This window comes from Entelurus aequoreus, linkage group LG13 (assembly GCF_033978785.1).
Source record: "Entelurus aequoreus isolate RoL-2023_Sb linkage group LG13, RoL_Eaeq_v1.1, whole genome shotgun sequence".
NCBI lineage: Eukaryota > Metazoa > Chordata > Actinopteri > Syngnathiformes > Syngnathidae > Entelurus > Entelurus aequoreus.
In genome coordinates, this window is record NC_084743.1 from 69,059,337 (window position 1) to 69,078,665 (window position 19,329).

Sequence of the window (19,329 nt, forward strand, 5' to 3'; positions counted from 1 at the left end):
GCAGCTCTTTCATGCCTCCGCCCTGGCTCCCTTTGGCTTTGATACAAAATGTCAATACATAATGGCTATTTAATTTCATTTGATTTAGTCAGATTATTTTAGTCTAACAGTTGTTATCTGAGAGTTCGGCGATCTTTTAATATAAAAATAAAACATATTTTAATATTTTGTCGATTGAAATGTACGTCACACCTCCTATGCCTCATCTTTTTTTCTGGCAAGCAATTGTATTATTTTTAGTGGTCAGCCCCCCGGTAAGATAGCAATGGACATATCAAAAAAGAGAACAATTTCTGATGAAAATAGAACATTTAATTCTTCATGGACAGATTAATTTGCTTTCACTGTTGACAAGGTTGGATCACAACAAAAAATGTAATGTTGCAAGACATTTCCAGAACAAACACACAGCGTTAGCGAGAAAATACCCAGCTAGAGATGACTGAAAAATAGCAGCTTTTGAAACTGCTGCGGAAAGCTGATCAGAGCAAAAATACTCGGTGAGTCGTTCTCTGTCTAGTGTTTGATTTCATATATACAATAGGATAAGTGTAAAGAAACTATAACTAATGTTATTGATCAGTTTGCGGCAGTTTGGGTTTTATTTGGTGGGAAATGGGCTCAAATGGCTCTTTGCATGCTAAAGGTTGCCGGCCCCTGATGTAGAAAATAATAAAATTGTTCCATTCTTAATCTTAAATTGGACAAAGCTGCTGGTCATTTTCACATATCTTTGTTTTTGTCTCTCCGCAGAGCAAGAGGTTGGCGATCGGGCTGAGAGCTTGGTGAACGTTGCACAGAAGCATAGTGCTAGTGTCACAGGTCAGAGGGGACAGATGGTCCACCATCAGATGAGGGAAAACGCAGAGGTGAAAAGAGAAATAGGGGTCAGCCCGCACACAAAGGAATCAGCTGGTCATTACGCCACTAATCTGGCAGAGTCTGTGTTGCAGGATGCCTTTATACGGCTATCTCAAGACGAATCCTCATTCGTCTCTGAAGCTGCGGTCAGCGTGTCTCACTCCAGATACCCCGCCAATACAGCTCTCTCACAAGCAAAACAGTCTTCACAGCAACGCACCTGCTCATTTGAACTTCCAAAAATTGTTATAGTTCAAAGCCCTGACAGTGCAGATGGAACTGCAGAGTGGCCAGAGACTCAGGTGTCAAATGTGTCTGAGCAGGACACACCCAACAAAGACTGTGAGATGCCAGAAAAGGAAAAAAAAGCTCACATTCCTCAGCACAATGGAGGACACCAACCCAAACCTGTGGAGGTGGCTCTGGCCTGTGCTGCCAATGTTGTTGGCACAATAACGTCCCCGCAGCTAACAGAACACCTCACCTTGGATTCAACTTCAGGAGAAGATACAGAGGAAGAGCTTCAGGAACCAGAAGAAAAAGCAGATTACTCCTTCTCCTCAGCCATGTGTGGTATAGCACAGGTTGCTGGTGCTGTAGCAGCCGTAGAGCTTACAGACAAATCAGTGGACAATAAGGATTGTGAAGCCGATTTCAATGAAGGCTACACCGCATCGCAGGGTTTGATATCGGCTGCCCAAATATCTGCAGCCTTTACATTACACTGTAGTGTTGCGGAAGGTACTAGTGTAGAAGTGTTTCGTGCAAACATTGCCGAGGTCCTTCACAGGGAAGCAGCTGAGGTGCTATCTTCTCCGCATGGATACAGGAGTGTAGCAGACCTCTTAGAGTCCACACATAACAAGATAGTTGATGGTATCACTTGTCCCAAAAAATCCTACGCAGATGAAAGGGAAATGGGTGACCTAATCAATGAGGTGGCCGACAGTCTTTTCAAACATGCTTTAGAGATTGCAAAAAAGAAAAAAGAACTTGAAGGCACTAAAGAGGATGCATCAAGCCTCCAGGTTCTTCTGCAGGATAGTGTAAACAATTTGCTGTTTGAAATTCTTTGCGTGGCACAGAAGAAGATTAGTCACATTTCCAGACATGACAAAGGTCCATTTGAGACGCGACAAGACTTTAACACTTGCTTGAAGGAATATTCCACCATAACCGACAGTGATGACTCATTAAGTCAATTACAGTCTTTAGCTAGTTATAGGCAGTCCACTAACAGTGACAAACATAGTGGAATGCGTCACAGGACAGATAGGCTTACCATGGTTCCTGGACTCAAGGCAACAAATGTTGCTGAAGAAAGTGACTTTGGTACATCTTACCATACAGAGTACAACAAAGAGCAACAGCAGCAGCACCCATATTGTGGACAAAGTCCGTTAAAGAGTGTCATTCACAGAAAAGACTACTACCAAAACCAGCCTGACTATAATGCTGTCAGGGTGCCTTTAAGTGAAATTCCAGTTAATGGCACAGAACGGCGGGGGCGATCATTGACAGGAAGTGAAAGCAGACAGGCTTCCCTTACCCCCCAGTCCTCACTCAACTCCTGCAGTTCACTGTTTTCTTGGAGAATGGACTCCGAGACCAGGACACCTATTACGTGCTTTGCTGATGACTTAGCTACGACAGTGGTGTCTATGGCCACAGAGCTCGCAGCCATATCGCTTGAGAATTCTACAGGGAAACAGCCTTGGTTCTGTGCTCTCAAAGGGACATTTACAGAGGGCCCAGAGGCCTACCTAATTCCGGCTTGCCGAACGGTACTAAGAAGGAAAGAAGGTCAGAGCAACAATGCATTGTCAAAGAAACATCGTGCACCACGCCTCAGTGAAATTAAAAAGAAAACAGAGGAGCAACCAGAGTTAATGGAGCGACTTGTAAACCGTGTGGTGGATGAATCGGTCAACCTTGATGAACCACAGGACCCATTTGCACTGTTTGCCTCGGAAGTCACTGCCAGGATCATGAACTGCCCTGAGCTCAATGTCGTGGACACTTCCAAAGCCGGCCAGCCACGAAGCAGATTGCAGTGTGAAAGGTGGAGCCGTGGGAAGGCATCAAGTTATGAAAGCATTCCAGAAGAAGATGGCGACCCCTTAGGCACACCAAACACCCTGGGCCCTGGCAGTCATTTAGGTCAGAATCTGAGTCGTGGTAGCTCAATCTCCAAGCAGTCAAGTTGTGAGAGCATCACAGATGAATTTTCACGGTTCATGGTAAACCAGATGGAGACTGAGGGCAGAGGCTTTGACCTTCTTCTGGACTACTACGCAGGGAAAAATGCCAGCAGCATTCTATCTGCAGCAGTGCAACAGGCTGCATCTAAGAAAAATGGCCACCTTAATGTCAGGACTACATCCTGCTTGTCCAAACAGTCTAGCACTGAGAGCATCACGGAGGAGTTCTACAGGTTCATGCTCCGAGACATGGATAAAGAGAACAAAGAGTATGGCATTGCTAAGACTAAAGAGTGGAGCAACAGCTTGTTCCCCCCATCTCCTCGGACACCCTTTTGTATCAGACAGTCGTCAGTCCCTGACAGGCGCTCTTCAGACTCGAGACTGACAGTTAACTCGCCTATCAAAGCCAATTCGTTTGATGGATTTGCCCGAAATGTGCATGGAGACACATTGAATATCTATCCAAGCATCTCGGTGTCAGCAACGGGCCTTTGTAAGTCAGACTCGTGCCTCTATCAAAGAGGCAAGACTGACCAGATCACCGATATGTTGATTCATGAGACCTGGTCCAGCTCTATTGAGTCATTGATGCGAAAGAACAAGATCATTGCGGATCCAGAGGATGACCTGGAAGCTGCAGGCGACTCCCAACCTCATGTACAGCAGTTTGCCAATCGCTTGGCGGCGGACATTGTTGATATTGGCAAATCGTCTGCTGTAGTTCAGCAAGATAGCATCACGAATGGCTCACAAAAACACATACCTGTTGGTGAGAGAAGAATGGGGTTCAAACAATCCCATCTAAATTGTAATCGTAGTAGGTCAAGTCATGAACAAGTGGCATCAGGGATAAGTGACAGCAGTACACCTCATATAAGAGGTCACAGGGATGTGCCAGTGATCCATATTGAAGTGGATCAGAAGGATGAGGCTTCCGTTAGCCATGAAAGGAGAGATCGACCTGGAGAACGACCAGAAGACATTCCAACTACCCAGTGGACTGAGAGGATTACAGCCAATGGCAACAGGTACTGAGATTTAACCTTGAGTATTAAAAAACATACTTTATAAAAGGGGAGACTTGCAGAAATGTGAACATGTATGTATTTTGAACTAAAGCTGCACAATTAATCGACATCAAGGTTTTAAATGGTGCAGGAGGCTGAGAGGATTTTTTTTTCTCCGTTGTCACCGGCGTTTGAATGACAGTCATGTTTGCCAATCAGAGTTTTTAAGCCTCGTGTCCTTTACCTCCTGGCCAATCCAAAATGTATAAGGAAACAAAGTTTGTGTGCGCTTTATTGGAGGCAGCCAGTATGCGAATAACAAACCTCACTTGCACCTTGGAAAACGTTAATGATGGTGACTCTGCTTGTACTGATCAATTGAACGATGAATGAAAATAAGTAGAAATATTTTGCCGGCATCGATAAATTGCTAAGTACTCGTTTGTTTTTGTTTTTTTCATGTCTTTCTTCTGTGCATCGCTCTCAGCACCTGAGCACATTTAATTAACAGTACAATTAACTGACTGCAGTGAGCCCTCTTTTCAGTCATTCACAATCTTTGTCTCAGTGAGCGGAGAGCGAAATGCTATCTTACACACGTAAGAAAGCACGCAGTCACGCTACTCGCGACCCGCTAGTGGGAATTTCTGCAAAGTAACAAAAACTAAGAGGAATATGATATTACAGCTTAAACCCGGATGGGCAATATGAGCCCATCAACACGGGACAAATGAGCGAGAATGCCGTGATGGTAACAAACAAAATGACGTTCTGGAACACATTTTTCCAACTGGGAAAAAATGCATTTTAAGATCTTCAGTATGTTTTTAAGTTACATTTTTGCTCACAGAGATGTCTATTTTATTTATTTTTGTTAATTTATTAAGGATAACTCAAAGTTATTGACTTTCCAATTACAGTACAGTGGTCAACAATGCTACAGTAATGAGAAATACAAGTTTATATCCTTTTTAAGTGGTTACTTGCATTATTATACATTATGATTACATTATAGTATTAACAGTGTATAGTTTTTATCGATTATTTATTTAGTTTAACAGCATGATGTAGACAGATTATTGCATATTCTGTTGGGCACCTTGAGACAAGAATGTTATTTTAAAGTCTTCCTTCACTTATTTTTGCAGTTTTATGCATTTATGTTATAAAATATCCATCCAATATAAAAATCGCAATTTTGGAGGGAAAATTCGCAATAGGTTTTTTCTCAAATTCATGCAGCTCTATTTTGAACTAGGCCGCCCCACTACTATCTATTAGATTTTTAGTCTACCAAGCGCAAACACACTGATCTATTCTAAAACCCGGCAGTGTGTATTGCTTGACAGACCTTTTGATAAGACGTGACTCACACTGTGTTGTGTGTGAAGAAATCTTTACAACTCACCTCCATTTGTGCAGTTAGTGTTCACAATTGGCTAACAGTTTCACATTTCTAGATTACTTTGTCATTTAAATTTGAAGTTGATCAAAACCATTGTACTTAACTGAATACATAATTTACATAAAAGCTTTGAGAGACATAAAAAGGAACAAAAACGACTGTCAGAATATTGTATTTTTGCAGTCACTGTACTTTGTGAGTCTCACCTGGAACAAACGTACAGTCGTTTATCACAGCCAGACCTGACAGTCGTAAACAAATTTCCGCAAATTACAATTATAAATGTAATATACATGACCTTTTAATTACGTTTTCAAACATAATCAAAGCTCTCTAAACATGAACTAACGTCCATATAGTCACTTTAACACTCGATTCACCAAATATAGTAGCCTTTAGTGTGTTCTACTGTAGATTACAGTACTCACTTGTACCCCTGAGAATCCTCCAAGCGTCATTGCAATGGCCGTCGCATGGCCACTACATGGAAATACTTTCTCACATCCTGGATGATTTATCTGTGAGAACTAAGCTTCCATGTGCTGAAACCACAGGTGTAAGTTATTCTGTCAAAAGTTTCTTGGATCCACTGTGGACTGGACTTTCACAATGTTATGTCAGACCCACTCGACATCCATTGCTTTCGGTCTCCCCTAGAGGGGGGGGGGGGGTTACCCACATATGCGGTCCTCTCCAAGGTTTCTCATAGTCATTCACCGACGTCCCACTGGGGTGAGTTTTTCCTTGCCCGTATGTGGGCTCTGTACCGAGGATGTCGTTGTGGCTTGTACAGCCCTTTGAGACACTTGTGATTTAGGGCTATATAAATAAACATTGATTGATTGATTGAAAAGTTGATTAACGTGACCGTCGCAGCTAGGACCAATTGCCGTGTTGTTAGCATTCCGGGAAGTTAGCATTGCGTGTCCTGTGTTTGCTCACATGGCTCATCAATGTCACTGTCTCTTGTTATTTTTGTCGAAGATGAATTCCATCCTTGAATCAACAGTTCATCCAACAAAGAACCAAAATGATTCAGTTTAAGAGACTGTTCAAACAAGTGTTCACAATGTACAAAGAACAATCATTATGATGAACATCTTAAACACTTTTTTTTCTTTTGAGATAAAGATTATGTATTTAATGTTTGTTTACTTACTATGGTATATTATTTATTTATTATTTATTTATTCACTGTTCTGTTACAGAGAACAGGGAAATGGGATACAATTGCTATGGTATGAAAATAAGTTCAGCTTCTTCCTACTCCTTTTTGGACGTGCTAAAATGAAACAACTGGGAATATGTGATGCATTAAATTGTATCGTATGCATGTTCGAAATAAACTGAACTGAACTGAACACTTACTATCGGATTTAGCGATTATGAGTGACAGATTGGTTGGTAAACGTATAGCATGTTCTATATGTTATAGTTATTTGAATGACTCTTACCATAATATGTTACGTTAACATACCAGGCACGTTCTCAGTTGGTTATTTATGCCTCATATAACGTACACTTATTCAGCCTGTTGTTGACTATTCTTTATTTATTTTAAATTGCCTTTCAAATGTCTATACTTGGTGTTGGGTTTTATCAAATAAATGTCCCCAAAAAATGTGACTTATACTCCAGTGCGACTTATTTATGTTGTTTTCCTTCTTTATTATGCATTTTCGGCCGGTGCGACTTATACTCCGGAGCGACTTATACTCCGAAAAATATGGTAGTAAAGTTGCAATATAGTGAAGCTGCAATTTAGTGAAGCTGCAATATGTAAAGCGCAATGTAGTGAGAGACGACTGTATAGCTGGGTTGCATACGACGTCACATCCGTTTTTCTTCTTGGCGGCTTAATTGACACGATGGTCAAGCAGCTTGAGCGTAGCATTAAAACAAGTGAGAGTGTAGAGTTTGGTCAGAAAATCCCGTATTACTGTTCTGTTCTTGGGTGTTCCAGTCGTTCAAATAGAGAGATAGGAAAGAGCTTTCATAGTCCCGAAAGAAGATGTTCATAAAGGTAATAAAGTCAGGAAAGTGCGTGGAAGAAAATGGCTCTTAAAAATATCACTTTCATCATCTTGTGAAATACAATCAGACCGCTCGTGTCTGCAGTGATCACTTTGTAAAATGCAAGCGGGTATATTCTCTCCTATATTAGTAGTGTTTGAGAGCAGAACTCAACGTAAAGAAAGGACAAGAGATCAAATTAGTTTGTGTTATTTTGTGGTTGCTATGCTTAAATATAACTATGTAGACCTGGTTGTGCAAATAAACTTACTAAATTACTTATCTCATATGAAATATGACTTTCTTCACCAATTATTATTATTAAATTCTTACTATTATTTATTTATTTATTTTTATTGTGATTACATATGGAGTTTATTGTGAAAAAATTGAGAACAGGAAGTGAATAAAAAAAGTTTCAGCAACTGTTATGTAAAGAAAAGGGGTAGGATTAAATAAGCTCTGCTTCTTCCTACTCCTTTTCGAACATGTTGAAAAGAGAAACTGGAAATTGTGATGTATCATGTTGTATGCTTGCATGTTCGAAATAAACTCAAACTCAAACTCAAACTCAAACTAACGTCAAGTTAAGTCCTCGTTGTAAATATTGTGATTGTTGTTTCAATCCACCGTATTTTCACTGTCCATTTTCGTAACAAACTAAAAGCTTAGTTGTTGTTTTTGTGCAGGAAAACCAAGTGCTTTATTCGACACGGATGACCACATTATAACGTCTTTGGTGATGTTTGTTAGCATCAAGAAAACATCTTAATAGTATTGATAAATGAGATTAATAAATCTCTCGTAGGCTCAACAGCATAAACTGAATCTTGATATCGCTATCAAGGATTCAAGCTGAACAACAGGGACATTAATAGCTAAACAATGAGACAAAATATAGACTTCACAGCATACAAACAACTGCATACATTAATTGTAGATGAGACTAATATTTGTAGTAGGAAATCAACTGCAAAAAAATGTATCCTTTTTCTCATTAGCGTCATGATCACAGCAGCACTCGTTATGTCAATCAAATACGTTACTTACCGATGCTCGAATAAGTCCAACTTTGTCTTAATGCTTAATTTGTGGACCCCTCCAGATGTAAGAGTGTCAAATGAAGTGAGGTCGTAGCGAGCAGTAATGTCTTGGTGACGTTACGAATCTCATTTTAAAAAAATTAAATTCTTAAGAGTGTAAAAATCCACTCCATCCCGTTTTAAATGTTTTTTCATGATCACTTATATATTTGCCTCTAAACCTTTTCAAAATACACCCAAATTTGCACTGATTGAGGCAAATAAAGAGTAGCCTAATGAGGCTCTAGACCAGTGGTTCTCAAATGGGGGTACGCGTACCCCTGGGGGTACTTGAAGGTATGACAAGGGGTACGTGAGATTATTTAAAAATATTCTAAAAATAGCAACAATTCAAAAATGCTTTATAAATATATTTATTGAGTAATACTTCAACAAAATAAATGTTTAGAATTAAGTTCATGAATCCAGATGGATCTCTATTACAATCCCCAAAGAGGGCACTTTAAGTTGATGATTACTTCTGTGTAGAAATCTTTATTTACAATTGAATCACTTGTTTATTTTTCAACAAGTTTTTAGTTATTTTTATATCTTTTTTTCCAAATAGTTCAAGAAAGACCACTACAAATGAGCAATATTTTGCACTGTTATACAAATTAATAAATAAGAAACTGATGACATAGTGCTGTATTTTACTTTATCTCTTTTTTTCAACCAAAAATGCTTTGCTCTGATTAGGGGGTGCTTGAATTAAAAAAAAATTCACAGGGGGTACATCACTGAAAAAAGGTTGAGAACCACTGGTCTAGACCATGGCCTGAAACCCCGATGTGCCTCTAGGTCATGTGATTGCAAGCCAGCAATTGGCACAAAAGTATCAATGGAAAATCCACATTACTGTCTTAGCCCACCACCAGCTTGAAATCTGAGCATACGCTGTCAACTAATCAATGTTCAGCTTGAAGCTAAGTTGAAAAACCTTTTGAAGAATCAGGGCCAATTTTCAGTGGTGCATTGTACAGAGAAAAGTGGGGGAAGATTGGCTACTTCCGGCTGGTCACACGACCATTAAATTGATTTCTGGCGTCTCATAAATTCACTTGGCTGCAACAGTGATCTTACACAGTTGAAGAGTTTGGACTTCAGCATTTTCCTTCACTCTACCAGTGCAAAGTGAAGTCCCAGTATGTACAAATCATGGTATGAATTGTTGTCCCTCGTCCGTGCGCCAGTCTCTCCCTCTTGTGGGTTATTTTCCATGCATAGAAAATGAGGGATAGCTGTTGCATTTGGCGTTAGCATACGGATTGCAGGTGGTGGAAATATCATCTTCGACTGGTTCTGACAGCGAGTGGCTATTTGAAACAAACTAAAGTCACATCCAGGACTTGAATTGTTAGCCTTGACTTTTCATCACTACAGCACAGCGATGTAGTGGTTAACAGACTTCTCAGTCTGGACAACCAGGAGGGAATCTGCTTTGGAACGAACGTGTGTTTGTGTGGACTTTGCATGTCGTCCCCGTGAATGCATGGGTTTTCTGCAGCTACTGCACCTTCCCTCACGTTCCAAAAACATGCTAGGCTAATCAGTCCTTTAAGGATTTTTGATTTTTTTTGGTGATTGTTGTTACCTAAAATGTCCATCGTTTTGAGGCTTATTTTTTTTCAATAACATTGCATCAGTTTGTGAGTTTAGGCATTTTTCCCTCAATATGCCCATGGTTGTCATGTATCCAGGTCCTTGTATTCTCAGGGCATTCAATGGATTGCAACTGGACTGCTCAGTTTCTTATTAGACGTGCGCCTCTTAATCCAAGTATGCTTTATCAGTTCATGCTCATGCTTCAGAAATTCAGATTTAGTCGTGGACCTAAGTTGGTTATCAAGGTTTTATGTTTTCTTTATAGCTGTGACACACTGTATGTAATGTGTACTCACATTAAGTCATAGATTTAAAGGGCATCTGCACTTTTTACGAGGTGGCTAACAATGCAGCAAACGGGACCACACTATTCCGCCCGTAAAGCCCTCTAAAACATCTAAAAACACCAACAATACTCAATTTACATCTCGTGACCTAAATATTAACCAAGTATTAGCGATATTGTTATTATAAGCGCTAACATAGACAAACTATTTTTAGCCACGCTGTGATCTCAGAGAGCTAACTACAGTAACTTATGCAGCTGCTATATTGAGCCGATGAGCTGCTGCATCGCCACTGAGTTGGTGAAAGTTAATTCTAGATTATAAATCACGCCTCTCACCTGGATAGTAGCAGGATGTGGCCATAAACCGAAAAGTTGGTCAACTTTGACATCCAACTTATACCCGGAGATGGCAAGAAAGACATGAAAAATGGTGTTTTAATTCTTCATTTAAACGGGAAAATATAAACATCCTTACTGTACAGTAAGTGACTGTTTTATTGTGTGCGTAGATTCGATATCTTGTTCAGCACTTGACAATACTGCTACATGATGCTTAGTGTTTCACTAAAGATGCATCGGTTTAGCACACAGCTTCTCAAACTTGTAGATCTTCCTCCTTATATTCAGTCTCAAAAATATAAAAAATGTGTTTGATAAAATATTCAATATATATTGATATTTTTTGGTCGGAATAAACCGCAATAATAAAACAAGATTTTTTTCATGAAGTCCAGCAAACGGGAAATGTCACTAACCATCACGTAACAGTATCAACTACGAAGGTTGGTTGCGCCGTCTTTCTGTCTCGCTGTGGATTCTCTGCATGGAGTTAGGAGAGAAACTGCGATATATTGATATATTAACTCAATAACAGAAACTTGTCTTTAGTTTTGTTGGTTTTAATACAGACGTGCGGCAACATCCTTACACTTCCAATGAGTCCGTTTGATGAGTAGCTTCTCAAGCTACTCTGTGTAGTGTTCAATAGTTTATGCACTACTGCCATCTAGTGTCTCAAATCTGCAACTACCTTCAAATCTATTTTAATTATTTTTTACCTTAGCCGCATCCTACCTAGCTGAAGAGACACCTTCACCACAGATAAATAAAACATTTCGTTAAGTTGGAAATTGTTTTACTGTATTTATTGGCGAGCTTAAGTCATAAAAACAACACTAATTATCGATCATTATAAAAAATGTGTATACAGTTTTCAGCTGTATTGCCCTGCCTTAACTACTACTCTTAGTAGTATTACTAGTTTATACCTGCCTTTCTTGAGCAGAAACGCATTGGACGGTTTTACTTTTCGGTTTAAGGCAAAACAGGAAGTACATTTTTAACTCGCAGCACCTGCAATTAGCGAACTCGTCCAAAAGATGACGCCATAGTACAAACAATAAAACAGTGGCTTTGTGGTTAGAGTGTCCGCCCTGAGATCGGTAGGTTGTGAGTTCAAACCCCAGCCGAATCATAGTACAAACAATAAAACAGTGGCTTTGTGGTTAGAGTGTCCGCCCTGAGATCGGTAGGTTGTGAGTTCAAACCCCAGCCGAATCATACCAAAGACTATAAAAATAGGACCCATTACCTCCCTGCTTGGCACTCAGAATCAAGGGTTGGAATTGGGGGTTAAATCACCAAAATGATTCCCGAGCACAGCCACCGCTGCTGCTCATTGCTCCCCTCACCTCCCAGGGGGGATGGGTCAAATGCAGAGAGTAATTTCACCACACCTAGTGTGTGTGTGATTATCAGTGGTACTTTAACTTTAACTTAAAACACCAGTTTAGTCCTCTGCTTGGGATAGGATAGGGGATAGGATAGGTCTTTATTGTCATTGCAACAAGTACAACGGAACTATGTTTTCAGCACAAACCCGTTCAAGATTAGACAAACAGTGTACAGCATTGGTCCCCAACCTTTTTGTACTTGCGGACCGGTCAACGCTTGAAAATTTGTCCCATGGGGGGGAAGGTAAAACGCTGGGGAAGAAGATGAGTAAAAAAATACAATCTAGACTGGGCTCCTAAGGAGGCTTAGTCTAGAGTGGGAAAAACCTCTATCTTTTTTTAAATTTAATTTATTTGTTTTTAAAATTTTAATTTATTTATTTTTTAAATATTTTTTTTTGTAATTTTTTTTTGTAATTTTTTATTTTTTTTTTGCTTGGGTTTAATGAAAACTATTGAACACCAAACATTATGGCAATTAACAGGAAAAATCCATAAATGAGTTGCACCGTTTTATAAGCCGCAGGGTTCAAATCATAGGAAAAGAGTAGCGTCTTATAATCCGTAATTTATGGTAATAAAGGAAGCCATTTCATTATGGCCTTTGTAGACTTTGCTGCTCGGGCCCTAATAGATGAACTGGGCATCAGATGAATGCCATTCACACCCATGACATGTTTACGTAAATGTCAGACTACAAACGCTGTGTATTTGTCCCGGGTGTAGCAATCATGCTGCCTTAATTCTCTCTGGCAGGTTGGCAGCCCTCAGTCAACTCATTATGACTAGGATTGATCAATGTTCAGAAAAAAAACAAGCATCCCCTCGAGGAGCGCCGATGTTGAATATGCTGATGGATTAGCTATCTTCCTGCGTGGTGCGTTGGCGAGCACATTGCGCAGCAGTAAATACTCCATGGTCTCCCTGCAGCCATAGGGCCGGGCCGGCGGCACTAGACAAGAGCGACAAGCGTTCAATGAGTGCGAGCAGCGAAGAGAGCGCGGGAGGCTGGTGGTCCCATGCAAACACGGAGGACGACCCCCCCGAGGAGACCAGTCGCTCTAACCAGCTGAGTGAGGGGTCAGTAACCGTCGCTCCCTGAGGCTGCTGCTCCCGCTCTCACCTCACACTCATTGCTGCTGACACCTGTGCCACCGCCAATTGACCTGCTGCTGATGTCATGCCAGATAGGGCCGAGTCTGTATCGCTCCTTGCAGAATTGACTACAACCTCGCTCCTTTTAGACCAATCACTGCTCTTCCTGGCCTAAGAGGCGCTCCATGCGACTCTTGGGGAATTGACTCTTATGCCAAACTGAAAGTAGTTGTCTGCATCATTATCACCATCATCATGATCACCCATGGCTCCTTCATCAACACTTCAGCTCAATTTAATGTGAACAAAACCGCCTGGCTTGTTTACTATTCACACCAAAACTATTTCCAAGTCTCACCACAGAGCAGCCTGGCCACCTCCCAGCAGCTGCTGCTAAATGCATGCACCCCCCACTCGCTATCTGTCACCTTTCTTTTCTTGCTTTGCGGATTTGGAGAGAAATGTGTGACTTTTTCTCAAATAAATTTCACAACATTGATTAAAATTTGAAAAAAATATTTCAATATTTTTGTCACCACTCAACGTCTTCCGAACAATATGTTAAAAGCCTTTTTATTGGTCAGTATAGCCCACCTGTCTTGTCTTTGCTAGGATGCCTACAAATGTGTTCAAGGCCTAAGTCACAGACTGACCAATAAAAAGGCTGCTAACATACTGTTCAGCGGAAGCCCCGCCCACAAGATTGAAGTTGAGTGGTAAAAAAAAAAGGAATAGGAACCAAAAAATTGCAGCTCAAAAAAATTATTTGTAACCCAAAAAGAGAAGAATTACAACCGTTAAAAAAGTTCATCAAACATATATTAACGTTATTGCTCTAGGGTAAACTGGGTAACACATGGCACACTGACTAATCCTAACCTATTGTTACTATAACAATCTACAAGGTTAATATAGGTTGCTTCTCTTTCTTCCCCTCCATTTTTCGGTATTCATTTTTTATCTCTAGTTATCATTACGTATATGTATTGTTGCATTTGAACAACTGTATTGTTGATAATAGAGGTCAATTATTGGTATTGTTCATTATCAATAGCGCTATTTCTATTGGTATTTGTATTGCTCCATTTGTAGTGTAAAAATGCTCCTTAGCTTTTCTGTATTATTTATTTCGCTAACTGCTTCTTTGCTATCACTTTTACCATCATATTTGTATATATCCTATGTGCTGATGTTGCTCTGTTGTTGTTGTTGTTGTTATTGTTGTTTGCTGCTGTTGTTTTTGTCTCTCTGTCTTATCCCCACGATTTCCCCCTCTGTCTTCCTTTTTTTCTCTTTCTATCCCCTCCTGCTCCGGCCCGGCTGCACCAAATGATAATATAAATGTATTTAATAAAGTCAAATACAAATAAGGCAACAAGAGAAGTATCCTACACTTCTCTTTTGTAAAGTAAATCTGAACAGCAGATATGGGCATCTACATCTACTATATGATTTGCCTGAGAAGCTGGACAGGACAAAAAAATAAAAATAAAAAAGTTCTGCAGCACCCCCAAAAAATTGTAACAAAAAAAGATAATTGTACCCCCGCCCAAAAAATTGTCACACCCCCCAAAATGATTTGTAACCCCAAAAAAAGATTTGTAACCAAAAAAAACAGTTGTAACCACAAAAAATATTTGGAACCAAAAAATTGATTCGCAACCAAAAAAAACAAAAGTGTAACCAAAAGATTTGAACTTGAAAAATACTTTTTTTTTTTGTTATGCTTGAAAATGTATATTTTTTAGTTATTTTGTAAAACTGACAAATGTTGCTTGGAGTGATGCATGAAGAATCCTTTCGAGCAGAAACGCATTGGATGGTTTTACTTTCGGTTTAAGCCAAAACAGGAAGTACATTTTTAACTGGCAGCATGGGTTTAATGAAAACTATTGAGCGCCAAACGTTATGGCAATTAATAAATATTTTTTATGATTGAAATAACATTTGGTTGCAAAAGTATTTTTTGTTTGGCTGGATAAAATTTCTCTAGCTTTACAGCCAAATTAATTTTTTATGAAGTATTGCCAATTGTGCGTAACAAACCAGTCAGTTTGCCTGCAGATAATTTCTCGGAAGCAAGTGCCCAAATAAAAAAATCCCAGTCTGTACTTGTTTTTTTTAGTAAAACTGCAAAATACGCCACAAAGGGGCCAAAGAAAGTTGTGAGTGCCGGCACTTTGATAAAGAAGCTGAGAAACACTTTTGAATTCTAGAAAGAGGTCATGGCAAAGTAGAAGGTGGTGTTTGTGTGGCCTCCTCTCATCCTTCTCAGCTCATCACCAACTTCATTATTTTGTCTGTGAGAAAATTGTTTTGGCCTTTGTCTGAACTTTTCTAACGGAGGTTTTGGTAGAACCGAGGTACAACTGTACTCCATCTAAATGACTGCACTTCATGAAGTCAGTGATTATGTCAGATGTGCGGAAGCAAAATGTAAATATTTGTTATTTTTCTCTCATGCTTCACAGGACTGCAAGCAGCAGCGGGTCGAGCGTGGGCCTGGCAGACGTTGATGCTTTTTCAGACAGCGCAGTGATTGGGTAAATGTCACTTTTTAACCCTTTTACTTAACTTATCCACCTTTGCCATGTTGATGCACCTGCTGACTGAAGGTGTTCTTATGTCAAGTGCAATGTGAATGATGGACCTTAAAGAGCGTCCATTTTCTTTGTTGTGATGTCATCGTCTATGCCCGCTAGACTTGATTGTCAGCTTTATGCGTTTGTTGCCTTTTTCCTTTGACAAGCAGCTGCTCTTTAAAAGGTTTTAGTGGAACAACACAAACTTGTTGACTTCTTTCTTCACAGTATGCAGTCTGAGAAAAGCGACCAAGCAGCAACCAAGAAGAGTAACCTTGGTAAGTGCTGTGATCTTATTTAACCCTTTGAGCTTTGGCTCTCAACTGCACTTTAGTGACTCTCTCTGGTTAGACCCCAAACTCTAACGCCTTCCTTTACAATATGGAATGTGAAGAGCTGCTGATACTGTACATCCAAACTACAACCCGCGGGCCAAGTGCGGCCGTCTGGCCTGTTCATTTTGGCCCGCGAGACGTCACGATTTCAGTAAACAATCTGGCCCGCGCAGTGCCTCCAACTTTAGATATCTTACCGTATAATTACTGCAACTTTGCTGCCATCTTCTCGACATCATATATATGTATATACAGGTGTGTGTGTATATTTATACACATATATATGTATGTGTGTCTATATATGTATATATGCGTGTATATATGTATACGTATGTCCATATGTGTATTTATATTATATATGTATTGTATGTATATATGCATATATATATATAGTATGTATATATGCATATATATGTATAAAAATATACATATATGTATATAAATGTGTCTATATATGTGTATATGCAATTGTATGTATATATGTATGTATAAGTGTATGTATGCGTGTGTACATTGTATATATAATTATATATGTTCTGAGCTGATCCATGCTCCATTTGTTTTTTTTCACCTTATTCGTGAATCGTATCGTAACCCATATCCAGATTCATATCAGATCGCCATATTATATATATATATTATATATACACACACACACATATACAGTATATATATACACATGTTTATATACACATACATATATATATATATATATATATATATATATATATATATATATATATATATATATATATATATATATATATACAGTCAAGAAAATAAGTATTTGAACACCCTGCTATTTTGCAAGTTCTCCCACTTAGAAATCATGGAGGGGTCTGAAATTTTCACGGTAGGTGCATGTCCACTGTATGAGAGATAACCTAAAAAGAAAAATCCAGAAATCACAATCTATGATTTTTTAAACAATTTATTTGTGTGATACAGCTGAAAATAAGTATTTGAACACCTGTCTATCAGCTAGAATTCTGACCCTCAAAGACCTGTTAGTCCGCCTTTAAAAGTCCTCCTCCACTCCACTGTACTATCCTGAATCAGATGCACCTGTGTGAGGTCGTTAGCTGCATAAAGACACATGTCCACCCCATACAATCAGTAAGACCCAAACATTCAGCATGGCTAAGAGCAAAGAGCTGTCCAAAGACACCAGAGACAAAATTGTACAACTCCACAAGGATGGAAAGGCTACGGAGAAATTGCCAAGCAGCTTGGTGAAAAAAGGTCCACTGTTGGAGCAATCATTAGAAAATGGAAGAAGCTAAACATGACGGTCAATCTCAATCGGAGTGGAGCCCCATGCAAGACATCACCTCTTGGGGTCTCAATGATGCTAAGAAAGGTGAGGAATCAGCCCAGGACTACACGGCAGGACTTGGTCAATGACCTGAAAAGAGCTGGGACCACTGTTTCCATGGTCACTGTTGGTAATACACTAAGACGTCATGGTTTGAAATCATGCATGGCACGGAAGGTTCCCCTGCTTCAACCAGCACATGTTAAGGCCCGTCTTAAGTTTGCCAATGACCATTTAGATGATCCAGAGGAGTCATGGGAGAAAGTTTTGTGGACAGATGAGACCAAAATTGACCTTTTTGGTCATAATTCCACTATGCGTGTTTGGAGGAAGAAGAATGATGCGTACCATCCTAAGAACACCATCCCTACTGACAAGCATGGGGGTGGTAGCATCATGCTTTGGGGGTGTTTTTGTGCTCATGGGACAGGACGACTGTACTGTTTTAAGGAGAGGATGACTGCAGCCATGTATTGTGAGAATTTGGCCAAAAACCTCCTTCACTCAGTCAGATCATTGAAGATGAGTCGTGGCTGGATCTTCCAACATGACAATGACCGAAAGCACACAGCCAGGAAAATCAAGAAGTTGCTTCATGAGAACCATATCAAGGTTCTGGAGTGGCCTAGCTAGTCTCAGGACCTAAATCCAATTGAAAATCTTTGGAGGGAGCTGAAAGTCTGTGTTACTCAGCGACAGCCCAGAAACCTGACTGATCTAGAGAAGATCTGTGTGGAGGAGTGGGCCAAAATCCCTCCTGCAGTCTGTGCAAACCTGGTGAAGAACTACAGGAAACGTTTGACCTAAGTAATTGCAAACAAAGGCTACTCTACCAAATATTAATGATGGTGTTCAAATACTTATTTTCAGCTGTATCACACAAATAAATTGTTAAAAAATCATAGATTGTGATTTCTGGATTTTTCTTTTTAGGTTATCTCTCATACAGTGGACATGCACCTACCATGAAAATTTCAGACCCCGCCATGATTTCTAAGTGGGAGAACTTGCAAAATAGCAGGGTGTTCAAATACTTATTTTCTTGACTGTATATATATATATATATATACACATATACATACACACACACATATATATACGTATATATACCGTAATTTCCGGACTATAAGCCGCTACTTTTTCCCCTCGTTCTGGTCCCTGCGGCTTATACAAGGGTGCGGCTTATTTACGGCCTGTTCTTCTCCGACACCGACAAAGAGGATTTCGGTGGTTTTAGTACGCAGGAGGAAGACGATGACACAATGATTAAAGACTGACTTTCCATATACCGGTAGGCTAGTTATTTTGATAACGTACAGGCGAGCACTTTGTATTACTTTGCACCGTTGTATTATTTGTACTCTGCACGAATGCTGTTCGCCATGTCAAAGATGTGAAAGTTTGATTGAATGATTGAAAGATTTATTGTTAATAAATGGGACGCTTTGCGTTCCCAAACAGTCATCTCTGTCCCGACAATCCCCTCCATGGTAGCAGGAACCCGTATATACTACGGTAATTACACATCAAAACCCTGCGGCTTATAGTCGGGTGCGGCTTATATATGGAGCAATCTGTATTTTCCCCTAAATTTAGCTGGTGCGGCTTATAGTCAGGTGCGGCTTATAGTCCGGAAATTACGGTATATATATATATATATATATATATATATATATATATATATATATATATATATACACATACACACACACATGTATATACGTATATATATATATATATGTATATCAGGCATGTGATTTTTCCGTCTAAAGTCGGAATTCCGTCTTTTTTAATCTCGGGGGG

At 39.6% G+C, this 19,329-nt stretch overlaps 1 protein-coding gene across 4 annotated transcripts in view; it reads left to right on the top strand.

The window, feature by feature from the left end:
• Positions 1–19,329, top strand: part of LOC133663657 (A-kinase anchor protein SPHKAP-like) — a 383,555-nt gene that overhangs the window by 357,622 nt on the left and 6,604 nt on the right. For 3 of the 4 annotated variants that reach the window (XM_062068312.1, XM_062068309.1, XM_062068310.1), the window contains 4 exons: positions 754–4,093; positions 13,130–13,279; positions 15,766–15,837; positions 16,105–16,154. In XM_062068312.1, the coding sequence (XP_061924296.1) occupies positions 754–4,093; positions 13,130–13,279; positions 15,766–15,837; positions 16,105–16,154 (3,612 nt within the window). The remainder of the gene's footprint in view (positions 1–753; positions 4,094–13,129; positions 13,280–15,765; positions 15,838–16,104; positions 16,155–19,329) is intronic. The other variant, XM_062068311.1, reaches the window with a different exon arrangement.